At 40.8% G+C, this 27,806-nt stretch overlaps 2 protein-coding genes across 3 annotated transcripts; both read right to left on the reverse strand.

The window, feature by feature from the left end:
• Window positions 1-226: 226 nt before the first annotated feature.
• znf148 (zinc finger protein 148) lies at window positions 227-10,591 on the reverse strand. Of its 2 annotated transcripts, none has more exons than XM_090230070.1 (7): window positions 10,356-10,591; window positions 9,188-9,528; window positions 8,836-8,964; window positions 8,524-8,647; window positions 8,284-8,367; window positions 8,041-8,159; window positions 227-7,873 (listed from the first exon to the last, which is right to left on the reverse strand). In XM_090230070.1, exons 2-7 carry the CDS (start codon window positions 9,497-9,499, stop codon window positions 6,221-6,223), a joined length of 2,421 nt encoding a protein of 806 aa, XP_090086196.1. In that variant the 5' UTR covers window positions 9,500-9,528; window positions 10,356-10,591; the 3' UTR covers window positions 227-6,220. The 2 variants fall into 2 exon arrangements, with proteins under 2 accessions (XP_090086196.1, XP_090086197.1); XM_090230071.1 differs by having other exon boundaries at window positions 10,352-10,579.
• An 8,664-nt stretch (window positions 10,592-19,255) lies between these two features.
• LOC110520303 (phosphatidylcholine-sterol acyltransferase) lies at window positions 19,256-27,505 on the reverse strand. Its single transcript, XM_021597522.3, has 6 exons — window positions 27,097-27,505; window positions 25,527-25,683; window positions 22,063-22,178; window positions 21,882-21,977; window positions 21,518-21,742; window positions 19,256-20,857 (listed from the first exon to the last, which is right to left on the reverse strand). Exons 1-6 carry the CDS (start codon window positions 27,242-27,244, stop codon window positions 20,310-20,312), a joined length of 1,290 nt encoding a protein of 429 aa, XP_021453197.2. The 5' UTR covers window positions 27,245-27,505; the 3' UTR covers window positions 19,256-20,309.
• Window positions 27,506-27,806: the final 301 nt, after the last annotated feature.

The following is a 27,806-nucleotide window of genomic DNA, read 5'->3' on the forward strand; positions in this document are numbered from 1 at the left end:
TTAGTTTTGGCCAACCTTCAAATGTGCATTTGGCAGCAATCCAATTGAAATACCAAGGCGAATTCACAAGTGTTAGACTATGTGTATTTTATATGCCATACGATGGAAAAAAGCCTAATAAATTACCTTTAATTATTAGGTTTATATTACTAAGAAACTGCAGGCCTGCTGTACTGAGAATGTTCATCATGTCCTTCAAAAAAAATAAAAACATTCAAATCAGATGTCACATCTAATAGTAATTTACTGAAATAAATCAGCTACAATTAAAGCAGTACATGACATATTTATATATAAAACAGATCACTCAAATGGACAACTTAAAAGACTGCAAATCAACATCTGGCTTTTGATCAACCACCTGTGAAATTGAATAATTCAATACTTTATCATAACTTGACTAACAAATGTTTTTTTAGGCTTCCTTTAGTTCAATGATCCAGTATGAAAATCAAAATAACTCGGTCTCAAAAGGAAGAAGATTTTGTCCTCAATTGCCCAAGCTCAACATATTCACAATCAAACAATTATCTAATATTAACTGAGAACTGACTGCAATAATGACTGTATATGACTTACATACTTCAGAAGAACCTTTTTACAAGTGACACAATGCATTTTCAAAAATAGAACAAAATATTTGTCAAAATATTTTAACTTTGATATTTCCCCCCCCCCCCCCCCCCCCCCCCCCCCCCACATTGATGAAACAAGTTTCATTTTTCACCAGCTTATACAAGGACACTTACGGTCAGTTTATGTATAGGGGGTTACTGTGGTGGAACTGTCCCAAAAATTGGTTGCTTTTTTTCACAAAGATAAACAGAAATATGTTCAGTTCCCTCTGTATGGGGTTGAAGGTGCTGCTTTTGGGGTCTAAAACTTATATTATAGGTATTATATACACAGAGTATACAAAACATTAGGAATACCTGCTCTTTCCATGACATAGACTGACCAGGTGAATGCTTTGATCTCTTATTGATGTCACCTGTTACATGCACTTCAACTGTGGGAAGGACTGGTGTCAACATGGGCCAGCACCCCTGTGGAACGCTTGACACCTTGTAGTCTTTGCCCTGTCGAATTGAGGCTGATGAGGGCAAATGTTTTGTACACTGTCTCTCTAAGGCTGTGTTTACACAGGCAGCCCAATTCTGATCTTCTGCCCAATTATGTGCAATAGAGCAGATTTGATTGATCAAAATACCAACTGGTAGAAAAATAGAGTTGGGATGCCTGTGTATACGCAGTCTTAGATAGTCATGGAGAAATACACGCTGTGCTTTTGAAAGTGCTTTCTTTCCCTGGTGTACAGTAGGTCTCATTGAACACTAAAACCATACAATCAGATGAAAATTTGACACAAAATGAAAATCGTTTTGGAACCACCTAATGATTGATTAATTTAACATGTCAACATTTCAGCTATATGCCACATGACAATGAATAATAATTTTATTAATTTAGGAGGATGATAATCCAGGTATTCTTCAAACTGACAGTCCAGTCCACAATACTGTAACTACTAGTTCATGTAAGGATGGGTGGACTTCATTACTGCAGGTCAAATCATAGCTGTGGTCCAATGCTATCCAAATCACTACTGAGAGAAATTCAAAAAATGGGTGGCAAAAAGCTATGGTTTCACAGAACATGAAGTAGCTGTGTATTGACAAACAATAAATTGCATTGGCAACCTAATGAAAAGAAAGACGTTCCATAAAACATTATAGACCAGTCTCCAGTCATGTAGCTATTACACCAGGTTGTCCAGAACAGAAAATACACAACTTACTTATAGCAGAGAGACCAACTTTCTATACATTGTACAGAGGGAATGTTTACAGAGCAAAGTTTCGTAGCTGTTGAATCCAGAACAAGGGTATTGTAACACCTAACATTAAATCTAATCTCTTAACCTATTGTAGAAATGTAACAAGTTAGAGAAGCTAGCATTTCATGTAAAACAATGTTGACAAGATTGATTTAATAGCTAGCATGTTAACTAAACAATTTAACTTTAAAAGACACATTAACAATAAAGCACAAAGGAGAGACATCATGCAAGACAAAAATGACTAAGGCAATATAAAAAGAATACTCAAATCAATTTGTCAAGGTACATTTCAAATGTGGCCGTTGTGTTTCGCTTCACATGCAACAATTATTCTGATTCAATATATACCATAGAAACCCTTTTATGTAACCTCTGCCTTACTATTCAGAAAGTTATGCATTGTAATATCTATAAAGAAATAGAAAATGTCATTAAAATGTAATTTTGCAAGTCAAAGCTTGATGTTCAGAGCTTTATGGGGCACTAAAAGCCATCCTAACAATTTTACCAAGGTGAGAAACACAGAGAAACGCCTAATAATAAATATACCAGTATATTGCAAAATTAAGTTTGATTTAAAATATCTGTGCCATGAAGGTAGGAAATCAGAAGCGATGCCAGTGGTCAGTCTTTGCTGAAATACCAAGAGGGCTAAAATGTGTGAAAGGGAAGCGCTTATAAAAGAGGGGAAAGTTGCACTTCCACTTAAAAATAAAGTAACCATTAACCTTGAATTGTATGTTTCAGAAAGTCCAGATGGAGCAGTAGTTTGACTTGACAGTCACCAAGAATGACTATCAACCATACGGTGGAAGCTAGAAATACTTCAAAAAGCACAGAACTAATAAAATATACAGTTGATGTCGGAAGTTTACATACACTTAGGTTGGAGTCATTAGCTTGTTTTTCAACCACTCCACACATTTCTTGTTAACAAAGTTTTGGCAAGTTGGTTAGGACATCTACTTTGTGCATGACAAGTACATTTTCCAACAATTGTTTATAGACAGATTATTTCATTGGATCACAATTCCAGTAGGTCAGAAGATTACATACACTAAAAGTTGACTGTGCCTTTAAACAGCTTAGAAAACTCCAGAAAATCATGTCATGGCTTTATAAGCTTCTGATATGCTAATTGACATAATTTGAGTCAATTGAAGGTGTACCTGTGGAAGTATTTCAAGGCCTACCTTCAAACTCAGTGCCTCTTTGCTTGACATCATGGGAAAATCAAAAGAAATCAGCCAAGACCTCAGAAAATAAATTGTAGACCTCCACAAGCCTGGTTTATCCTTGGGAGCAATTTCCAAACGCCTGAAGGTACCACGTTCAACTGTACAAACAACAGTACGCAAGTACACACACCATGGGACCACACAGCCGTTATACCGCTCAGAAAAGAGACACGTTCTGTCTCCTAGAGATGAACGTACTTTGGTGTGATAAATGCAAATCAATCCCAGAACAGCGGCAAAGGACCTTGTGAATATGCTGGAGGAAACAGGTACAAAAGTATCTATATACACAGTAAAACAAGTCCTATATCGACGTAACCTGAAAGGCCGCTCAGCAAGAAAACTGTCATAAAAAAGCCAGACTATGGTTTGAGACTGCACATGGGGACAAATATCGTACTTTTTGGATAAATGTCCTCTGGTCTGATGAAATAATAATAGAACTGTTTGGCCATAATGACCATCGTTATGTTCTGAGGAAAAAGGGGGATGCTTGCAAGCCGAAGAACATCATCCGAACCGTGAAGCACGGGGGTGGCAGCATCATGTTTTGGGGGTGCTTTGCTGCAGGAGGGACTGGTGCACTTCACAAAATAGATGACATCATAAGGAAAGGAAAATTATGTGGATATATTGAAGCATCAGTCAGGAAGTTAATGCTTGGTCGCAAATGGGTCTTCCAAATGGACAATGACCCCAAGCATACTTCCAAAGTTGTGGCAAAATGGCTTAAGGACAACAAAGTCAAGGTATTGGGAGTGGCCATCACAAAGCCCTGACCTCAATCCTATAGAAAATTTGTGGGCAGAAGTGAAAAAGTGTGTGCGAGCAAGGAGGCCTACAAACCTGACTCAGTTACACCAGCTCTGTCAGGAGGAATGGGCCAAAATCCACCCAACTTATTGTGGGAAGCTTGTGGAAGGCTACCTGAAACATTTGACCCAAGTTAAACGATTTAAAGGCAATGCTACCAAATACTAATTGAGTGTATGTAAACTTCTGACCCACTGGGAATGTGATGAAAGAAATAAAAGCTGAAATAAATCCCTCTACTATTATTCTGACATTTCACATCCTTAAAATAAAGTGGTGATCCTAACTGACCTAAGATAGGGAATTTTTACTCTGATTAAATGTCAGGAATTGTGAAAAACTGAGTTGAAATGTATTTGGCTAAGGTGTATGTAAACTTCCGACTTCAACTGTATTTTCCAGGACAGGATCCTAAATAAAATGGAGCAATCGTTTGAATCTCTTACAGCTACATGTGTTAATGTACAATATAAAGTAGTGCTGAATGGGCAATTATCTTACAATGACTGACATACATTCTCCCATAATGAAATGTGTTTCGTCCTGTGGTCTTAACCTTGTACTGGAAAACCGGCCCGAAGAGTACCAACCCTCAGAGAATTTCAGGTATCCTATGACTGTTTAGATTAATACATAAGCAATGACCCATGATTTGTTTCCTGATAAGTGCATGCATCAAATATGTGTAACATTTTTATGACCAATACCAAAGCATTTCGGTTTTCATTTTAACCATAATCTAAACTCTAAAAATATCTGAATGAGGTTTATCACCACATGGACAAGGTCCATTGTGCAAACAATTTAATATTAAGACAAATCAAATGTCTAGATTTGTCTTAGCCATTATAACAACCTATTTATAGCAAGTTCTGGTGATTGATTATGAATTCAAACTCATACATTTATTTCAGGGGGAGAGCTTTGAATAACTTGACTTCAAATTAAGATTGATCAAATCAAAATCTTGTGATCATCATATGATCAAATCAAAACTATATATTTCAGGCTATACACCATGAGGATACCCACTCTTACCATGGTGTCAACTTGAAAACAGGAGTCTAGCAAGCAACTATACATAATCAACAAGTGGACAACTCTACATTCAGCAGTTATATAGCAGGACTGTTATGCCGACACGTCACATGGTAACAGGGTCCCTTCATATGGTCTCAGATCTAGGACCAGCCCCCTCTGTCCATACATTATGATCGAAAAGGCAAAACTGACCCTAGACCAGCACCATTACCACAGTTAAAACAATGAGCCAGATATATAAATCATTGTGAAGCATCCGGTTGGCATTTCCACTCACTATGGGGATGTTAGGAAGCTCAGTGGCCGGCAGTGGGAAAAGATGGAGCGAGACATTTGATCTCCATACAGCTCTGTTTCCAAAACTAGAATCTCCAACAGAATAGACTGCGTTTTGTAGACGTCACCCTTCGCCAAAGAATTTTACATTTTTTAAATACGTTTGTTAGGAGTGCAAGGGCGAATTGAGTTATTGCACACGCGTACTTCAGTGTAGGCGTTCCCGAACGGAAATATGCAAATAAATGCTAGAACAGGCCAATAGGATCTCACTAGCTTGTGCTGGCTCTGCCCACCTCCTTGCTTGTTCTGCCCACTATGATTAATTTGTGCCCATTGGAAACTACAGGCTCTGGTCCATCTTGGGTTAGTTCAAATCTTTCCTATTACTCTGAGACACTTTATAAATACAGGCACAGATACCTAGTTAGAGTTAAAGCAATAAAAAGGTGGAAGAAACATGATTGAAGTCAAGCAGAAAATGAAATTGGAGACAAAAATAGAGTGACTATGCAATCAAATCCATTTCACTACTGGGCTGATCTGAACACTTGTGTCCATTTTCATGATGTGTCATTATCACAATGTATGAAAACAACATTTGAAGCATAGTTATTGGACAATTGCCTTTTTGGGTGGCAATTTGAGAATTCAGTGTGGGAAAATGACAATTAATTTCCACGCTGTAAAACAGTAAATCGGTAGATCTAAAACTAAGTTTTAGACCCCCCCCCAAAAAAAAATCAGAACCATACCCCCAAAAAACATAGGTCGGGCTGTAGTTTCCTCCCCAAAAAGCCAATTTTATGTTTTGCTTCATATACATTATTATTTATTTATTTTTCACAATTCGTAAAATTGACCACTTTAATCTAACAGAAATTATATATTTTTAAATCATTAAATGCTTTGAGCAACACCCACCTTTGCAGTGTAACCTATTTTGGCAGGACAGAGGATATGGGTATAAAGTGCCTTTTAAAATTATTGTAGAATAATGTAAATATTATCCTCAACCAAACGTTTGACTGCTTGTAGCATCAGGGGAAGAGTTCAATTGAGACCTCGTCTCAATGGGGAATTCAGAGAAGTCTGTTCCGTGACTTCGCAGACTGACTTGTCCATTGGCAATAGTAAATTGGGAGGTGATTCCAGAACGTGAGGTCTGGAACTGCGATGGGAAGTTCTGATCGAAGGTGCTGATTTGATAAGTCTGATGCAACCCTTGAGCATCAGTCTTTTTCGAGGACGCAACTCCCTCCAGAAAATCTTCGGTTGGCGACACGGCCGAGGTAGTGGTTTCATCCCCCGAAAATGAGAAAGAGTGCTGGGAGTCCCCTACAAGGAGTCCAAAATGGGGTTTCTCCAAGGTAGACCTTAGTGGGGAGTTCATCCCTGACTTACCAGTACCAGCGGTAAACCTACTGGGGGAAGGGTACTGCTTCTCTGTAGAGAACAGAGGCTGGTTGGAAAGGCTGGGGCTCTCGGTGACAAAGGTAAGACTCTGGCTGCTCAGGTAGCTATCGTTCTGGCTGGTCCTCTCCAGTGCTTGCTGGAGGAACTTGGAGTACTCGTGCAGGAGGCTAGATTTCTCTGCTGATGGGGCTTGAGAGTTACCTCCCAAGCTTTCTACCGGGCTGCCCTCAGACACATCGGAGGAGTTGATGGAGATGCTGGATGTCACCTCAGTGTCAGCAACACTGAAGGAGATATCTGGCTGCACGTTGGCCTTGTTTGAGTAGTGGTCCAGGAGAGTCTGGAGAACCTCATCCGGGAGCACGTTCTTGTCGTGATTGGACTTGAGCTCGACGCTCAACGGCTGGGGTTCCAAGATGGTGGCGGGAACAGTTTCGTCTATGACGCTGGCCACTGCGACTTGTGTAGCAGAAGGCTGGGACGCGATGCTGCTTACATTAACAGCGTAATCTCGGTTGTCGTTGTTGGCCATAGCGACCTGCTGGAGATACCTCTTCTTCTTCAGGAACTGCATGGCATCGTCGTAGTGTGTGCTGCTGGATGCTGGTTTCGTCTGCCCTCCTGGGAGAGCGTCTACTGGCTCCAGGTCAGAGTTAGCCACATCCACGTCCAGAAGACCTTGTTTGTCAACAATCTCAAACGTGTACCTGGTGACTTTGCAGTCTTCGAAAGAGGACAAAGGGCATAAACTCTCAGGTGGTTCAGGTTCAGTTGGTTGCTTCAGACTCCTCTTGGGGACCTTCTTGAGGACCAGCTTGGGAGGATAAATCTCCTCAGAGGAGAGATTCTCCCCACCCAGCCCCAACTGCCGCCCACTTGATGTGTCAGGAAGTGCCACAGAATAATCTGCCATCACATACTCGTCTTTAACCACCTTGGAGGTAACCACATAGAGAGGTAGACATTCAATTTTGCTCGGTCTTTGCTCCACCTCCCTATCCATGTCGCCAAGAGAAGCGACTGTGGCAACGTTTTCAGTGGCAGCAGCTGAGAGAGCACATTGAGACTTGTCTGAGGTCTTCAGGCGTTTCTTCTTGGGCAGTGAGCACTCCTTGGCAGGGAAGGAGAAGCCCAGAGATTCCGTGTCGCTCAGGAGTCCTCCATCTTTCCCCGCTGCTGCTGTCTTGTGGGCTTTCCTCTCACGGCACATACGCCTGTGCTTTAGAACCCGGTCTGTTCTGGAGAAGTACTGTGGGAAACAAGAATGGGTTTGTGGCATACAAGGACAGTAGTACAATTATTTATTTATTTTTAAATAGCTTCTGCATGCTTTATAAACCAGAGCTGTTTGTGCAGTCTTGCCAAGCCCAACTCTTAAGTTCATTGTCATTTGCTTTGATAACATAAATAACCAACCTGGTGGCAGTAGTCACATTGATAGGGCTTCTCTCCACTGTGGGTCCTTCTGTGCCTCTCCATGTGGTATTTCTGAATGAACCTCATGCCACACTCCTCACAGCGGAAGGGCTTCTCACCTAATAGAAAGTCAAAGGGACAGGTTATTCTGTGGGCTAGTAACATCAACATTCAACAGGTGGGATCTTTGACCAATCATTGGCTACCATAGTTCAATCATAGCTTCATGGGGCATTCTCTTACCAGTGTGGATCTTCTCATGTCTCTGGAGAAGGTATTTCTGTATGAAGCGCATATCACACTGGCTGCACTGAAATGGCTTCTCACCTGAAACCAAGCAACAGTAAGTTACCATATTTTCTTGCATTTATTATATGGGAAATTGTGTTAGCCTACTTATTATGCAGACAATGTAACTAACAATAATTGTTGTGTTCATTTAATGCTAATCAACAGACTTGACCGTCATAAAATACATTATACCAGTGTGGATGAAGACGTGTCTTTGTAGATGGTAGTTTGTTCGGAAGGCTGCATTGCAGTGCCCACATACATGACACTTTGGACTCTGGAGACCCAATGATCCATCCTCATTGATGGTGAGAATCTAACAAAAAGAGGAGTGATGTATGGAAAGACAAGATCAAAAGGTCAGTCAATTATTTCACAACTAAAGCGGGGCCTTTACCCAGAAAAAAACATTTGGTTTTCATCTGGTAGTTTTCAAGTGACAATATAAATCTTTAATCTGGACCTAACATGTGATTATGACCTAGTGTCAAGCAAATATATAACCTTGGCAGGAGAGCGCTGTTTTCTCTTCTTCTTGTGACACTCTGTTGTGAGGTCCCTGGGCTGTTTTCTCTCTTTCTTTCCCAGCATCAGTGGATCCGAAGACAGTTTCAACTCTTGTTTGATGCTCACCTGCAAAACATTGTTTAATCACTTCACATGAATTAATGTCACTGATTATAGTAAGAATGACAACACTCTCAATGGGTGAATCCCAATTCTTCAAAAAGGAGGCAAAGAGATAAAAAAAAACAAAGACTTGAGATTAACCCAAAGTCATGGTTTACACGACAGTGCATGTATTGCAAGACTGGCAATAAGAATGTATGCATGATGTATGTATGCATGTACTCACAGGCATGTGGAGCGTGCATGGAAGCTTGTGTGCAAGTCTCTGCATCATTCCCTCTTCCCGGTCATTCTTCACAGTCTCCTCATGTACCATCAGTTCATCAGTTGCAATCAAGTCATGAGACACTACTGAAACCCCTGTCAGGTCATCATCCTCTTCATCATCATCATCATCATCAGCTAACAGGGGGTGGTGGGCTAACCCCCTCTCGCCCAGGGTCATGACGACCAGACCCCCTCCCCCTATCCCCACCCTCTCATCCACTACCCCACTACACTTTAGCAGCATCCCCTCCAGCTTGTCATCAATGTTCATCTTTACTAGAGACCTAGCTAGCTAGGTGTCTGTGTTGTTAAGAGAGGGCAGAAGTATTAGTTAGGTAAAGACAAACAAAACACCAGTATTTAGCTTTGGTAGCAATAGGCTAACGTTAATAATAAATCACTACAAATGCTTGCTAGCAATAACAATTTAGTGGGGCCATCATTGAGTAATCTGAGGTTTAGCTGATAACGTAGTTAGCTACCTAAAGATGATCAACCAACCTAATAACGTTAGCCAACACAAACCCGTTTACTCATAATAGCACGTCGACCTGCCCAAAAATTAACATCAGCAATAAAACTAGGCTTTTTGACCATACTATAGTTAGCTAACGTTAATATTTCATCACCTGTCGCTAGTGGTCAACTGGATAAATTAGCTAGTTAACCAACTAGATTAACGTACTTGAACTACCTAAATATGTAACTAGGTGTTATTATAGGTAACTTTAGTTAGCTAGACAACTTTCGTTAGACAACTTTCGCTAGTTAGCTAAACAAGTAACAACTGCGTTAGCTAGCTAGAAAACTACCGGTAGTGTGGACAAGCGTTAGCTAGCTAACGTAGTTTGCAGTATATAATTAGCTAGCTAGCTGTGAATGGCAAACGTAAGCTAGTTAGCTAGTTATGCCTGATCAGAACCAACAACAACCAGAACTAAGATAGCTAGCTACAATACCTCAAATCAAGATTTAGCTTCGCTCAAGACAAATCAAATCGAGACATAGTTTACGTTAGCTTAAAAGCACAGCAGACCAAACTGTTCACAACTGACATAACGTTAGCCAGCTATTAGCATTAGTTGGCTAGCCTAGCTAACTTACGTAACGTTAGCCTGCTTACCTACTTTATGGTCTAATAAGGTCGTTCAACAGTCATGGTTTATCTGGGAAAAGTGTATCCGCTGTGTGATATACGCCACGACAGAAAATAAACATCACCGCATCTGGCCCAACTGCAGCGCATGGGGACTGTACCGTAGTTGTTCGGCTTTGTGATAGCTCTGCGGCTCACCTGTAGTGAAGCACTATGTATGTGTGTTCTGCTTTGCAACCCTTATTCTGCATCTCTTCTGAGCTCACACTGGATTAGAACATGATGACAGAAGAAAATCAAGACTATGCTACGAGCTACTTGTTCACCAAACATGAAGTTTCATTCGTCCAACAAACACTTAAAAATAAGAAATGCTATCGTATTAAACGTCCTCGTTAACAAAAAAACAAAACATTTAAGTTAACTAGTTAGCCAAATAATTAATGCATTCGGAAAGTTTTCAGACCCCTTGACTTTTTCCACATTTTGTTACGTTACATACAGCCTTATTCTTCAATTGATTAAATACATGTTTTGCTCTCACCAATCTACACACAATACCCCATAATGACAAAGCAATAATAGGTTTTTAGAAATGTTTGAACATGTATTACATATAAAAAACAGAAATACCTTATTTACATAAGTATTCAGACCCTTTGCTATGAGACTTGAAATTGAGCTCAGGTGCATCTTGTTTCCATTTAGCATCCTTGAGATGTTTTTACAACTTGATTGGAGTCCAGCTTTGGTAAATTCAATTGATCAGACGTGATTTTTAGGTAGCGTCATACCCAAGAAGACTCAAGGCTGTAATCGCTGCCAAAGGTGCTTAAACAAAGTACTGAATAATGGGTCTGAATATTTATGTAAATTTTATATTTTAGTTTTTTATTTGTAATACATTTGCTACCATTTCTAAAAAACAGTTTTTGCTTCATCATTATGGTGTGTTCATTGGCCTCCTTTCCTTACCCATAGAACCATATCGATATTACACATGCTCATACTTTATTTAGTGTAATTTGAATTAAACACCACAAACACACATACAATTACTCTGGTTGGCATTTGCTAAATCTGGGTTTCATATTTCACATATTCAGAATTGGTATGTAGTTGAATAATGATACCCCACAAAGTGAAGCACTCAGCTAAGCAACACCTGGTAGGAATAACAATCCTTCTGAATGTGTATTTACAAATACAGGTCTTTAAAGTTATTGTTGTTTAGTCGGATGTCCTAGCTGGTTTCTTTGATTGAATGTTTAGTTTCTGGGAACTGTAGAACTGTTATTTTGTGTGGGACCTTCTAGAGGAATTTAAACACTTTTTGTCTGCACCCCTTTTGATTTAAACAAAACCTTCCATACACGTTTGCCTATGGTATAAAGTTGTCAGAAAGTACTCAAAGTTGCATACCCCACCCTACCATGAGAAATGTCTTCTTCACTGATGACCCCATTTGTCTTACATGAGATGACACCCCGTACAGGATTTTTTTTGTCCTGTGTTTCGGCATGCTGTTGCACTGTGCATGAGCCACATTTGTAATTCCCATTTGTATTGGGTGCCTGAGTGGGCTCGGGGCAAGAGCAGATCTCACTAGGCTGTCCCCAATATTGTGGCCACGCTAGTAGACCACCAGTGGGGGTTCCTGGAAAATGTCATGTTTTTTTTACCATCAGCTGAGATGTTCTGTCTGCCGGAACCGAGCAACGGTTGCCTGTGTGAAGTGCCAGGAAGTGTGTGTATGTGCGTGGGAGCGTGTGTCTGTGGTATGTGTGTACGCATACCACAGAGAAAGAGGAAGAATGCATGCCTCACTTTTTTATTTTATTTATTGAACCTTTTTTAGGAAAGTAAGTTAAGAACAAATTCTTATTTACAATGACAGCCTACCCATACCAAACCCTAATCCGAATGACGCTGGGCCAATTGTGTGCCACCCATTGACATGCATTGGATTTGCTTATATTGTATATACTGTAGGGATGTGTGTGTGTGTGTGGAATTCTTTATATATTGGTCCAGACAATTTATATACCAAAAAGTATTTAGATCTGAAACAGTTTAAGATCTGGGAAAATTGGAGAACGCTGTAAAATTACTCACTCTCCAGTCTCCATTGACTTGCATTGGATTTGCTTATTATATTGAAAAATACAGAAATATCTCATTTACATAAGTATTCACACCCCTTTGCTATGACACCCAAATTGAGCTCGGGTGCATCCAATTTCCTTTGATCATCCTTGAGATGTCGCTACAACTTGATTAGAATCCACCTGTGGCCAATTTGGACAAGATTTAGAAAGAAAACACCTGTCTTCATGGAACAAAAAGATAAACGCAAAGATTTTACTGAGTTACAATTCATATCAGGAAATCAGCCAATTTAAATAAATTATTTCGGACATAATCTATGGATTTCACATGACTGGGAATACAGATATTAATATGTTGGTCACCGATACCTTATGAAATAGTATGGGAGTGGATCAGAAAACCAGTCAGTATCTGGTGTGACCACAATTTACCTCATACAGCTCCAATGCATAGAGTTGATCATACTGTTGATTGTGTCCTGTGGAATGTTGTCTCACTCCTCTTCAATGGCTGTGCAAATTTGCTGGATAATGGCAGGAACTGGAACACGCTGTCTTACATGTCGATCCAGAGCATCCCAAACATCCTCAAATGTGTGACATGTCTGGTGAGTATGCAGGCCATGAAAAACTGCGACATTTTCAGCTTCCAGGAATTGTGTACAGATCCTTGCGACATTTTTTTTTTATTTTTTTTTATTTCACCTTTATTTAACCAGGTAGGCAAGTTGAGAACAAGTTCTCATTTACAATTGCGACCTGGCCAAGATAAAGCAAAGCAGTTCGACACATACAACGACACAGAGTTACACATGGAGTAAAACAAACATACAGTCAATAATACAGTATAAACAAGTCTATATACGATGTGAGCAAATGAGGTGAGATAAGGGAGGTAAAGGCAAAAAGGCCATGGTGGCAAAGTAAATACAATATAGCAAGTAAAACACTGGAATGGTAGATTTGCAATGGGAGAATGTGCAAAGTAGAAATAAAAATAATGGGGGTGCAAAGGAGCAAAATAAATAAATAAATCAAATACAGTAGGGAAAGAGGTAGTTGTTTGGGCTAAATTATAGGTGGGCTATGTACAGGTGCAGTAATCTGTGAGCTGCTCTGACAGTTGGTGCTTAAAGCTAGTGAGGGAGATAAGTGTTTCCAGTTTCAGAGATTTTTGTAGTTCGTTCCAGTCATTGGCAGCAGAGAACTGGAAGGAGAGGCGGCCAAAGAAAGAATTGGTTTTGGGGGTGACTAGAGAGATATACCTGCTGGAGCGTGTGCTACAGGTGGGAGATGCAATGGTGACCAGCAAGCTGAGATAAGGGGGGACTTTACCTAGCAGGGTCTTGTAGATGACATGGAGCCAGTGGGTTTGGCGACGAGTATGAAGCGAGGGCCAGCCAACGAGAGCGTACAGGTCGCAATGGTGGGTAGTATATGGGCCATGCATTATCATGCTGAAACATGAGGTGATGGCGGCGGATGAATGGCATGACAATGAGCTTTTGGATCTTGTCACAGCATCTCTGCATTCAAATTGCCATAGATAAAATATAATTGTGTTTGTTGTCCATAGCTTATGCATGCACATACCATAACCCCACCGCAACCATGTTCACAGTGTTGACATTAGCAAACCACTCGCCCTCACAACGCCATACACGCTGTCTGCCATCTTCACAGATTAACTTCTCCAGTGTGCCAGTGGCCATCAAAGGTGAGCATTTTCCCACTGAAGTCGGTTATGATGCCAAACTGCAGTCCGGTTAAGACCCTGGTGAGAACGGTGAGCACGCAGATGAGCTTTCCTGAGTCAGTTTCTGACAGTTTGTGCAGAAATTCTTCAGTTGCGCAAATCCACAGTTTCATCAGCTGTCCGGGTGGCTGGTCTGTATCCCGCAGGTGAAGAAGCCAGATATGGAGGCCCTGGGCTCTAAAATTCTCTAGAACAACATTGGAGGTGTTTTTTGGTAGAGAAATTAACATTCAGATCTCTGGCAATAGTTCTGATGGACATTCCTGCAGTCAGCATGCCAATTGCACACTCCCTCAAAACTAGAGACATCTGTGGCATTGTGTTGTGTGATAAACTGCACATTTTAGAGTGGCCTTTTATAGTCCCCAGCACAAGGTGCACATGTGTAATGATCATGCCGTTTAATCAGCTTATTGATATGCCACACCTGTCAGGTGGATGGATTATCTTGGCAAATGAGAAATGCTCACTAACTTTATTTTTTTATTTTATTTTACCTTTATTTAACCAGGTAGGCAAGTTGAGAACAAGTTCTCATTTACAATTGCGACCTGGCCAAGATAAAGCAAAGCAGTTCGACAGATACAACAACACAGAGTTACACATGGAGTAAAACAAACATACAGTCAATAATAAAGTGTAAACAAGTCTATATACAATGTGAGCAAATGAGGTGAGAAGGGAGGTAAAGGCAAAAAAAGGCCTTGGTGGCAAGGTAAATACAATATAGCAAGTAAAACACTGGAATGGTAGTTTTGCAATGGAAGAATGTGCAAAGTAGAAATAAAAATAATGGGGTGCAAAGGAGCAAAATAAATAAATAAATTAAATACAGTTGGGAAAGAGGTAGTTGATAGGGCTAAATTATATGTGGGCTATGTACAGGTGCAGTAATCTGTGAGCTGCTCTGACAGTTGGTGCTTAAAGCTAGTGAGGGAGATAAGTGTTTCCAGTTTCAGAGATTTTTGTAGTTCGTTCCAGTCATTGGCAGCAGAGAACTGGAAAGAGAGGCGGCCAAAGAAAGAATTGGTTTTGGGGGTGACTAGAGAGATATACCTGCTGGAGCGTGTGCTACAGGTGGGAGATGCTATGGTGACCAGCGAGCTGAGATAAGGGGGGACTTTACCTAGCAGGGTCTTGTAGATGACATGGAGCCAGTGGGTTTGGCGACGAGTATGAAGCGAGGGCCAGCCAACGAGAGCGTACAGGTCGCAATGGTGGGTAGTGTATGGGGCTTTGGTGACAAAACGGATTGCACTGTGATAGACTGCATCCAGTTTGTTGAGTAGGGTATTGGAGGCTATTTTGTAAATTACATCGCCAAAGTCGAGGATTGGTAGGATGGTCAGTTTTACAAGGGTATGTTTGGCAGCATGAGTGAAGGATGCTTTGTTGCGAAATAGGAAGCCAATTCTAGATTTAACTTTGGATTGGAGATGTTTGATATGGGTCTGGAAGGAGAGTTTACAGTCTAACCAGACACCTAAGTATTTGTAGTTGTCCACGTATTCTAAGTCAGAGCCGTCCAGAGTAGTGATGTTGGACAGGCGGGTAGGTGCAGGTAGTGATCGGTTGAAGAGCATGCATTTAGTTTTACTTGTATTTAAGAGCAGTTGGAGGCCACGGAAGGAGAGTTGTATGGCATTGAAGCTTGCCTGGAGGGTTGTTAACACAGTGTCCAAAGAAGGGCCGGAAGTATACAGAATGGTGTCGTCTGCGTAGAGGTGGATCAGAGACTCACCAGCAGCAAGAGCGACCTCATTGATGTATACAGAGAAGAGAGTCGGTCCAAGAATTGAACCCTGTGGCACCCCCATAGAGACTGCCAGAGGTCCGGACAACAGACCCTCAGATTTGACACACTGAACTCTATCAGAGAAGTAGTTGGTGAACCAGGCGAGGCAATCATTTGAGAAACCAAGGCTGTTGAGTCTGCCGATGAGGATGTGGTGATTGACAGAGTCGAAAGCCTTGGCCAGATCAATGAATACGGCTGCACAGTAATGTTTCTTATCGATGGCGGTTAAGATATCGTTTAGGACCTTGAGCGTGGCTGAGGTGCACCCATGACCAGCTCTGAAACCAGATTGCATAGCAGAGAAGGTATGGTGAGATTCAAAATGGTCGGTAATCTGTTTGTTGACTTGGCTTTCGAAGACCTCAGGGATGTAAACAAATTTGTGCCAAAAATTGGAGAGGAAAAAGCTTTTTGTGCATATGAAAAATGTCAGGGATCTTTTATTTCAGCTCATGAAACATGGGGCCAACACTTCACATGTTGGGAGAAGGTTGGGTGAAAAGTGGAAGACACATTTTGGGTGAATACATTCAGTTGTGCAACTGACTAGGGATCTCCTTTCCCTTCTCTAAAACAATTTCTAGAGTGTTGAAAGTTTCCAAGAGCACATTGAAAAACATATGTAACTACCCAGATTCTGCCTAGAGCTGAGTAACCGGGCAAGGACCTTGGTCAGGGTGGTGACCAAGAACCCAATGACCACTCTAGCTGAACTACAGAGTTCCTTAGCTGAGATGGTAGAACCTTACAGAAGTAAAAGTCTCTACAGCACTTCACCAATCTGGGCTTTATCGGAGAGTGGCCAGGTGGAAGCTACTCCTGAGAAAAAGGTACAACAGCACACCTGGACTTTGCAAAAAGGAACATGAAAGGGCATAAGGCAAAATAATTTGTGGTCTGATGATAATTTATTTTCACTATTTGGCCTGAATACAAAGCTCTATGTCTGGAGAAAACCCGGCGCAGCCCATCACCCGTCTAACACCAACTCCAACCCTTGAGCATAGTGGTGGCAGCATCAGGCAATAGGGATGTTTTTCAGTGGCAGGGACTGGGAGACTGGTAAAGATAGAGGGAACAATAAATGGAGTCAAGTACAAGCAAATCCTTGATAAGAACCTGTTTCAGAGTGCAAACAACCTTAGACTGGGGGTGAATATTTACGTTCCAACGAGACAACCCCAAGCATACAGCCAAAACAATGTTGGAATGAATTCAGAACAATAATGTGAAAGTCCTTGAGTGGCCCAGCCAAAGCCCAGACTTGAATCCCATTGAAAATATGTGGAAAGACTTGAAGATTGCTATTCCCCATGTAACTTAAAAGAGCTTGAGAAAATCTGCAAGGAAGAATGGGAGAAAATCCCCAAATCCAGATGTGCAAAGCTGATACAGATATACCTAAGATGACTCAAAGCCGTTATCACAGCCAAAGGTACTTCTACAAAGTATTGACTCGGGTGTGAATAAAATGTCTAAAAACACATTTTCACTTTCATTATGGGGTAGTGTGTAGATGGGTGATATTGAAAAAAAATGTAATCCATTTTGAATTCAGGCTTTAAAATGTATTCCACTAAATGTGGAATAAATGAAAGAGTATGAATACTTTCTGAAGGCACTATATACTGTATGTCCAGTCAATTTCTGTTACAAAAAATTATTAAGAGCTGATCAATTGAACACGAATTTACACAACTAGATTCATGTAAAACAGTATCCCCAAAGACTAAATATAGTACAATATCAGAAACTCACATTGTAGACATGCCTTGGCCGATTTAAAAAATATATAAAAAAATCTTCAGATTTGTCCATCAGTAAGCTCAGAGAACAAGTGTACAGAAGGAAATTATACATCTCAGTTATGGACATAAATGGATGAACAAGTTTCAAGTTTTATTAGTCGTATGAACGGGATACTCATGGTATACATCGTCCAAAGAAATGCTTACTTGCAGGTTCCATCCCGACAATGCAACAACAATAAGACATAATAAAAGATAAGAATACGAACATAAAGTCAAATGGCTCATTAGAAGCACATGAATAGAGCGCATCTTCAAATAAATGTTTTATGTCCTATCATGCTGAGAGGAAAAGATAAACATAATGAAACAAGGCAAAATGCAAATTACATTTCAATACCTGTTAGGATGAGTGCACATACAGTGCATTCAGAAAGTATTCAGACCCACTTTTTCCACATTTTGTTAAGTTACAGCCTCATCCTAAAATGGATTAAATCGTTTTTTTCCCCCTTATCAATCTACACACAACCCCATACTGACCAGTGGTGGAAAAAGTACCCAACTATCATACTTGAGTAAAAGTAAAGATACCTTAACAGAAAACGACTCAAGTAAAAGTCAAAAAGTATTTGTTTTTAAATATACTTAAGTATCAAAAGCAAATAAAATTGCTAAAATATACTTAAGTAGTTAAAGTACAAGAATAAATCCTTTCACATTCCTTACGTGTTTGCTTAATACATTCCTTATATTAAGCAAACCAGATTTTCTAGTTTATTTGAATTTACAGACTCCCAGGGGCACACTCATACACTCAGAGAATTTACAAATGCAGCATTTCAGAGGCAGTAGGTATGACCAGGGATGTTCTCTTGATAAATGTGTGAATTGGACAATGTTCCTGTCCTGCTAAGCATTCAAAATGTAACGAGTACTTTTGGGTGTCAGGGAAAATGTATGGAGTAAAAAAAAAGTACATTGTTTTCTTTAGTAGTGTAGTGAAGTAAAAGTTGTCAAAAGTACAGTCAAAAGTACAGATATCCAAAAAAACTTTAGTACTTGAAAGTATTTTAACTTAAGTACTTTATACCAATGATACTGACAAAGCAAAAACAGGTTTAGACATTTGCAAATGTATTAAACATTTAAAATGGAAATATCACATTTACATAAGTATTCAGATGCTTTACTCAGTACTGTTGAAGCACCTTTGGCAGCAAATACAGCCTTGAGTCTTCTTGGGTATGACGCTACAAGTTTGGCACACCGGTATTTGGGAGATTCTCCCATTCTTCTCTGAGGATCCTCTCAAGCTCTGTCAGGTTGGATAGGGAGCGTTGCTGTACAGCTATTTTAAGGGCTCTCCAGAGATGTTCAAGTCCGGACTCTGGCTGGGCCACTCAACGACATTCAGAGACATGTCCAGAAGCTACTCCTGCGTTATCTTGGCTGTGTGCTTAGGGTTGTTGTCCTGTTGGAAGGTAAACTTTCGAAAAAGAACAGGCGAGCCGCACAGTCTAGGAGTTCAGATGCAATACTTTAATAACCAACGTTTCGACAGACAAGCTGTTTTCATCAGGGTATAATGACAAACACCGCGGTTCACTAGTTTATATAGTTTCAAAGGACACACAGGTGTCTAATCATGGCTGGGTGTGGCTTGATTTCATTGGTTGATTTACAGATATAAATAGAACATGTAAAAAGCATGAATGAATAACATACAGTCATAGATACAATTTGTCTACATAGGCCTATAAATATTTACAATGAATAGGAAAATCAATCACAAGAATGGCTTCAGATCAAAGTCTACATTGATACAGAAGGGAGCAAGAGAGAGGGGGTCTTTAAATGAAAGATCCAGGCGGCCTCTCTTTTGAGGTCACCCCCTCTTCATGGGAGGGTGACATGTTCGATGGCGATTTCACGAAGGGACGAAATAGTGGTTCGCTTCCAAAAAGTGGGCCACAACTGGGTACGTCTAGTTTTTGCACCTAATGGTGCTACGATGCTCCATGATTCTTATTTTTAATTTGCGCTGTCTTTTACCCACAATTTTTACCACAAGGAAAAGTTATAACACAAATAACTGCCTTAGTGGAGCACATGATAACACCTTTGATTGGGATCCGTTTCCCTGTTTGAGGGTGTTTGAAGGGTCTACATTTGTAAGTGCCATTACATTGAGCACAGCTATTACACTTTTAGTTTCCATCTGGTAGAGGCGCAAATAATATTATGGGGTGGTAATTATCTCAAGGCTTAAAAATAATTCTATAACCTGTATCCTCCCCTTCATCTTCACTGATTGAAGTTGGAAGTAACATCAATAAGAGATCATAGCTTTCAGCTGGATTCACCTGGTCAGTCTGTCATGGAAAGAGCAGGTGTTCCTAGTGGGTTGTACATTGTGTATAAGTCCACCTCCGTAGCTAGCCTACTGGCATCAGTAATAGTATGTATATTGGGAGGGTGAATAATTTTCTCCCCAAAAGCTTACAGTATAGATTTGGGAGGCTGGTCCGGCTGGGCCTGATCTTGCATGAGTGGGGAATCAATGGGATGTTCATCAGTTCATCAATGTAGAATCCTCTTCACCATATCTTCCCTCCAGAATACTCTGGACCACATTGATCACCTTCCTATTTAATACTATTTCCATGTGGGGCATAGACCTGAATTCCTTGACATGGACAGGCTGTGCTTGCTTCCCTCTCCAGCGTTTACAAAGACTGAGGCTAAGACTGTCCACTGTATCATCCCCATCAGCATACACATAGTCTATGGGGTCTGCATTTGGGAACTGGTCGTCATAAATATAGGTAACCGGTGTGGGCAGCCCCACACCATAGAAGCAGTACATCTCAACACCAGGAGGGGGCAGACCAGCTGTCAAGTTTCTGGTGTCTTCCCACATGAACCAGCCATCTTCAAAGTCAATGTCTTTAAAGAAGCGCTGGTAGTCCTGGCGGGTATAGTTGAATAATGGCGTGGAGATGAAGACGTGGTCTGTAGGCCAGACCTCTTCAAATGGAAGCATCCAGGGGTTTGTGGTGGTCATCCGCTGCTGCTCCCGGATCTTGATGTTGGACACCAGTGGGATGCCAAGATTTTCACCTGTGGAGACAATTGTTATCATTCAATATCAATCATTTTCTCTTGGCAATCCCCAGACAATGTGTGACTCGCCAATGTAATCCAGACAAACCTGACCTACCACCCTTTCAAGAAAATGAAGACATGGGCAAGGCGGTCCGGTCCGGCGTCCTGGCAAAATAAATAGTGGGGGCACTTTTTGGTGTAACAGATGTCTCTTTCCATTCACCAATGTTTGGAGGCTGGATATATGTTGCGAGTGGTTGAACATGTGCAGGTAGCCTAGTAAAGGAGCCCTTAAGTGATTGTCAAACAATCAGATAAAAACATAACTGGTTGTGTTGAGGCCACAATAAAAAGGTCCAGTAATACATTTTAAAAGTTAAATTACAAATCTTTACCACTAGGGCCAAAGAGATGCTATTGAATTAACAGGTATTCTATATGTAATTCTATAATTAGGACCATAAATGTTTTTGGGACAAGTGTGTGCACATATAGGAAGTCCCCTACCAGGAAAGAAATTAATTATTTCACCCTGCAAGTAAAACGATTTTGCAACATGAGGTGATTACGGTCAATGTAATCTACTTCAACCCGGCTATCAGGTTCTCTCAAGTATATTATGTTTCTACTATGGGTGAGGTTGTTCAATCTGTCCACCAAATTCTGACACAGTACCTGATGCTAGTACTCGAAGGGTCTTGACAGCCCCACCCCAGGGTGCTCCAAGTGAAATGAAGCCTTTGATGTATTTGTCTTTCCAAGCCTGGGTCTGCTGATATAAGAAGTAGAGGATATAATTGCTTCCCATGCTATGGCCCAGGATGTAAAGTGGTTGTTGATCCCTCTCGTACATATCCTCAATCAGCTTCTTCAGTCGTGCAAAGTATTCCTCCTGCTCGTCTGATAAGGTGAGACAAATAGGAACAGTCACATTATGTGTAAGCATGTGTGCATAAACAATTAATGAGTTGCACTTTCCGTACAGGAAAGTGATTGTCAGTTGGATGGTGTGTGTGTGTGTGTCCATGATGACACTTACTCGGAGCTACTCTGAAGTCATATGGTGCTGCTCGGACAGACTCATTGCGGACATATCCCATGTTGACCAAATGTGTAACCATATTATTAAAATAACCTGGAAAAGGAGACATTTCATTCAATGAAATCATAATCAAAAAAGAAGGCATAGGAAAAGATGGCCTCATTGTGGTTGTTCTCACCTGACAGCTTGTGGTTGTCCAAGAACTCAACAGTATATGTTTGTCCAAAACCAGGCACTCTCACAGACACCCCGGCAGAATTGGATGACTTGCGAGTTGTCCTATTGTATACAATTCTGTAGCAAGAAATATGCAGTAGGTACATAATGTTATTGCATAAGGAAATGAACCCAACCACTAAAATGCTGAGGACAATGAAGAAAGATGGTGCCGGAGAAGGCAGACATTTTACGTGCCACCAACCGATTGTGTTTTTATTTATTTTTATTTGCGTTGTTTGTAACTCCTTTTTTAACTTATTTTGTACATAACGTTGCCACTACCGCCTCTTATGACCAAAAATAACTTCTGGACATCAGGACTGCGATTACTCACCAAGGTCTGGCAGAATCCTTTTTTTCCTTTATGCGCTGACCAACTAGCAATTGTTTTCACTGACATGTTCAACCTCTCCCTGTCCGAGTCTGTAATACCAACATGTTTTAAGCAGACCACAATAGTGCCTGTGCCCAAGAACACTAAGGTAACCTGCCTAAATGACTACTGACCTGTAGCACTCACGTCTGTAGCCACGAAGTGCTTTGAAAGGCAAGTCATGGCTCACATCAACACCATCATCCCAGAAACCCGAGACCCACTCCAATTTGCATACCGCCCCAAAAGATCTACAGATGATGCAATCTCTATTGCACTCAACACCGCCCTTTCCCATCTGGACGAAAGGAACACCTATGTGAGAATGCTATTCATTGACTACAGCTCAGCTCATAGTGCCCTTAAAGCTCATCAATAAGCTAAGGACCCTGGGATTAAACAACTCCCTCTGCAACTGGATCCTGGACTTCCTGACAGGCCGCCCCCAGGTGGTAAGGGTAGGTAACAACATATCCGCCACGCTGATCCTCAACACAGGTGCCCTTCAGGGGTGCGTGCTTAGTCCCCTCCTGTACTCCCTGTTCACTCATGACTGCACGGCCAGGCACGACTCCAACACCATCATTAAGTTTGCCGATGACAACAGTGGTAGGCCTGATCACCGACAATGACGAGACAGCCTATAGGGAGGAGGTTAGAGACCTGGTCGTGTGGTGCCGGGACAACAACCTCTCCCTCAACATGATCAAGACAAAGGAGATGATTGTGGACTACAGGAAAAAGAGGATCGAGCACGCCCCGTTCTCATCGATGGGGCTGCAGTGGAGCTAGTTGAGAGTGTGCACCCATCACCAACAAACTAACATGGTCCAAGCACACCAAGACTAGAGGTCGACCGATTATGATTTTTCAACGCCGATACCGATTATTGGAGGACCAACAAAGCCGATACCGATTAAATCGTCCAATTTAAAAAAAAAATATTTGTAATAATGACAATTACAACAATACTGAATGAACGCTTATTTTAACTTAATATAATACATCAATAAAATCAATTTAGCCTCAAGCAAATAATGAAACATGTTCAATTTGGTTTAAATAATGCAAAAACAAAGTGTTGGAGAAGAAAGTAAAAGTGCAATATGTGCTATGTAAGAAAGCTAACGTTTCAGTTCCTTGCTCAGAACATGAGAACATATGAAAGCTGGTGGTTCCTTTTAACGTGAGACTTCAATATTCCAAGGTAAGAAGTTTTAGGTTGTAGTTATTATAGGAATTATAGGACTATTTTCCTCTATACCATTTGTATTTCATTAACCTTTGACTATTGGATGTTCTTATAGGCACTTTAGTATTGGCAGTGTAACAGTATAGCTTACGTCCCTCTCCTCGCTCCTCCCTGGGCTCGAACAAGCAACACAACGACAACAGCCACCATCGAAGCAGCGTTACCCATGCAGAGCAAGGGGAACAACTACTAGAAGCCTCAGAGCGAGTGACGTTTGAAACGCTATTAGCGCGCGCTAACTAGCATGCCATTTCACTTCGGTTACACCAGCCTCATCTCGGGAGTTGATAGGCTTGAAGTCATAAACAGCGCAATGCTTGACGCACAACAAAGAGCCGCTGGCAAAACGCCGAAAGTGCTGTTTGAATGTTTACGCGCCTGCTTCTGCCTACCACCGCTCAGTCAGATACATGTATGCTTAGTCAGATTATATGCAACGCAGGACACGCTAGATAATATCTAGTAATATCATCAACCATGTGTAGTTAACTAGTGATTATGATTGATTGTTTTTTATAAGATAAGTTTAATGCTAGCTAGCAACTTACCTTGGCTTACTGCATTCGCATAACAGGCAGTCTCCTTGTGGAGTGCAACGAGAGAGAGGCAGGTCGTTATTGCGTTGGACTAGTTAACTGTAAGCTTGCAAGATTGGATCCCCCGAGCTGACAAGGTGAAAATCTGCTGTTCTGCCCCTGAACAAGGCAGTTAACCCACCGTTCCTAGGCCGTCATTGAAAATAAGAATGTGTTCTTAACTGACTTGCCTAGTTAAATAAAAGGTATAAAAAAAATATATATAATAAATAAATCACCAAATCGGCGCCCAAACTTGAAATCGGCCCTAATTAATCGGCCATTCCGATTTAATTGACCTCTAACCAAAACAGTCAAAGAGGGCACGGCAAAACCTATTCCCCCTCAGGAGACTGAAAAGATTTGGCATGGGTCCTCAGATCCTCAAATGGTTCTACAGCTGCACCATCGAGAGCATTCTGACTGGTTGCATCACTGCCTGGTATGGCAACTGCTCGGGCCCTGACCACAAGGCACTACAGAGGTACTGGGCCATTCGCATTGCCATCACTGGGGCCAAGCTTCCTGCCATCCAGGACCTCTATAGGCCCTAAAAATGATTGAAGACTCCAGCCACCCTAATCATAGACTGTTCTCTCTGCTACCGCACGGCAAGCGGTATCGGAGCGCCAAGTCTAGGTCCAAGATGCTTCTTAACAGCTTCTACCCCCAAGACATAAGACTCCTAAACATCTAACCAAATGGCTACCCAGACTATTTGCATTGCTCCCCTCTTTTACACCGCTGCTACTCTCTGTTGTTATCATCTATGCATAGTCACTTTAATAACTCTACCTACATGTACATATTACCTCAATTACCTCGACTAACCGGTGACCCCACACATTGACTCTGTACCAGTACCCCCTGTATATTATCTCGTTATTTTACTGCTGCTCTTTAAATACTTGTTACTTTTATTTCTTATCTGTATTTTTTAAAACTGCTTTGTTGGTTATGCTCGTAGGTAAGCATTTCACTGTAAGGTCTACTACACCTGTTGTATTCGGCGCATGTGACTAATAAGATTTGATTGGATTTGACTCAAATCCAAACTAGTGAAAATAGAGTTGTGGTTGTATGTATGCTCTTCTATTACAGTGTACTATTTATTGTTACAACAATGAACCATTAGGAAATGCTCCCTAAGTGTAGAGTTAAAATGATTGAATTAATCATGATCTAAACAGAATTATTATGATCATATTCATTCTCCCCCTCACCTTATATTATCAATCCAACAGTTAATCCCAATTGGCATGAACATATTCAGGTCAATCCAAAGTGTGAAAAAGTCATCTGTCTTTTTGTAGCACATCCAATGCACACGGCTTGGCTTGTCAATCTTGGCTTCAAGCTGGTTTCCTGCAGTCCCAGGCACTGGTAAAAAAAAAAAAAGTTGTCAAATGTTATATAAATATATAAACATTGCGTAAATTTCCTACTAAATATCTGTATGAACCATTTCTGAAATGTCTGCGCATGTACAAAAATCAGACCGGTCATAAACTGCATGTGTAAACGAGCATTATAACCTTTTTATGCGAGTAAAGTACATGTTGGATAAAAAATGTAATGACTGCCAGATGGAAACAAACATTTTAGTTTAACTTTCCAAATGTCGACAAAAGAAAATATGCTAGACAAGGTGGGATATTTTTGTGTCGGTAAATTGAATTATGTGAGGAAATGTCAGTGTAAACGCTTTAATGCGCAAATATTGATTTAACAACCATCATATTTATATTTTTGTTCAGTGTATTTACTAGTCCCAATTAAATGAGCGATGCGGATGACAATTTGTTGTATGGCTCCTTCGAGAATATGAACCCATCACGCCCAGAAAAGGTGAGGAATGTATTATGCAATGGTTATGAAAATAAAAGAAACCGTTCTTGTGCTGACATTGCTTCCAGAGGCAGTTTGGAACTAGGTAGTGTGTGTTTCAACCACGGACCCATTCTGTGAGCTTGTGTGGCCTACCACTTCGCAGCTGAGCTATTGTTGCTCCTAGATGTTTCCACTTCACAATAGCAGCACTTACAGTTGACCAGGCAGCTCTAGCAAGGCAGAAATATTTTACTTACTGGTTGGAAAAGTGACATCCTATAATGGTGCCTCCATAAGGCCATTCTACTGCCAATGTTGGTCGATGAACATTGCATGTCAGGAACGGGTTGTGGCTGAAATAGCCACATCCACTAATTTGAAGGTATGTCCACATTCTTTTGGATATATGGTGTACTAAACTTTGGACAACTTTAATACACTTCATTGCAATGAATAAGCTAGAGGTTCACATACTTTTTCCGACAAAGAAATTGAATGTTGGGATCAATATACTCAAGAAATAAATGGAAAAAAATACAATTATTGTGTTGTTTAAACCAGGTTCACTATCTACTACTAGAACTTATATGAAGATCACATTTTTGGTCAAATTTTTGCAGAAATACCAAAAATGCTAAAGGTTTCACAAACTTTATCTCACCACTGTATATCCCTGACCCAGCCAGGACCATATGATTTAATTAACATTCACACCAACATCCATTACTGAGTTCAAGGACCTACAATCCTCGTGGAAACCATAGAAAACTGCCTGGAACTTGCTTCTAGTTCTAGATAGAGAATCGACCTGTCTTGTGAAATACATTTTGGACTTTCAGTATACAAGAAAGCAAACGGATAGCCTATTACAATCACATAAAACATACATTGAATTCCATGAGATATAACATGTTGTAATAGGCCTATCACAGCAAACTAATCAAGAAATAGAAATCTGCTCACCTATAAGAACCGGCGGAGTGCTATTGTTTGGCACTTTGTTTTGAGTTTTGAAACTTGATGGAAAGACATCGAAGAGCCAAAATCCAGCAGCTTGCTGTAGCGCAAGGAATACTATAAGGAGCACAGTACAGCAGTGCGCGTGTCCCATTCTGTCAAAATCTTGCCCAAATCTTAATCGTGTCAAAATGTACAGTTCTCTCACTAGGTCAGGCGGACGAGAGCTGGGCTGTATTCATTCCGGCTAACAGTTGCAACTAAAACGAGGGTTTCTTTTAGACAAATTCAGGTAGGTCCCTCCCTGATTCGCTCCATTTGCTTCCTTTAAGAAGCGTTTTGCAACAGAATCTGCGGAATGAATACACCCCTGGACTATTATAAAACGGGTTGTTTGGTTCCTGGATGCTGATTGGTTAATAGTAAGGATTTAGTTATTCACCACCATCCCTGCTAACAGTTCCATTTGAATTCACAATGTGCATCCACTGTCTCACAGCCAATTCAGAGACTTACGTCTCCCCTGGAAAAAAAGTATCTAAACAATATTTCCCCATGCTACTAGGCTAGCATTTGGTTTAAACAGTTGGGGTTTGTCTAAACCTTGTTTTCCATCTGACCTGTGCAGTTATTTTTTTGCGAACTCCACAATGCCATGCATAGAGAATAAATGTGACAAGACTGACAGCTTCTGAGCCATGTGAATTAATTTATCC

The sequence above is a fragment of the Oncorhynchus mykiss genome, chromosome 3, assembly GCF_057628025.1.
Source record: "Oncorhynchus mykiss isolate SJ-2025 chromosome 3, ASM5762802v1, whole genome shotgun sequence".
Classification (NCBI taxonomy): Eukaryota; Metazoa; Chordata; class Actinopteri; order Salmoniformes; family Salmonidae; genus Oncorhynchus; species Oncorhynchus mykiss.

Excerpts from the sequence above, each read along its gene's own strand:
- LOC110520303 (XM_021597522.3), bottom strand. The coding sequence starts at position 27,244 with ATGGGACACGCGCACTGCTGTACTGTGCTCCTTATAGTATTCCTTGCG. Across the intron at positions 22,179-25,526 it reads TGTTGGATTGATAATATAAG|AATTGTATACAATAGGACAA; the intron begins GTGAGGGGGAGA and ends TTCTTGCTACAG. Across the intron at positions 20,858-21,517 it reads CCTTCGAGTACTAGCATCAG|GTGAAAATCTTGGCATCCCA; the intron begins GTACTGTGTCAG and ends TTGTCTCCACAG.
- znf148 (XM_090230070.1), bottom strand. The coding sequence starts at position 9,499 with ATGAACATTGATGACAAGCTGGAGGGGATGCTGCTAAAGTGTAGTGGG. Across the intron at positions 8,160-8,283 it reads ACATGAGAAGATCCACACTG|GTGAGAAGCCCTTCCGCTGT; the intron begins GTAAGAGAATGC and ends ACTTTCTATTAG. Across the intron at positions 7,874-8,040 it reads AATGTGACTACTGCCACCAG|TACTTCTCCAGAACAGACCG; the intron begins GTTGGTTATTTA and ends TGTTTCCCACAG.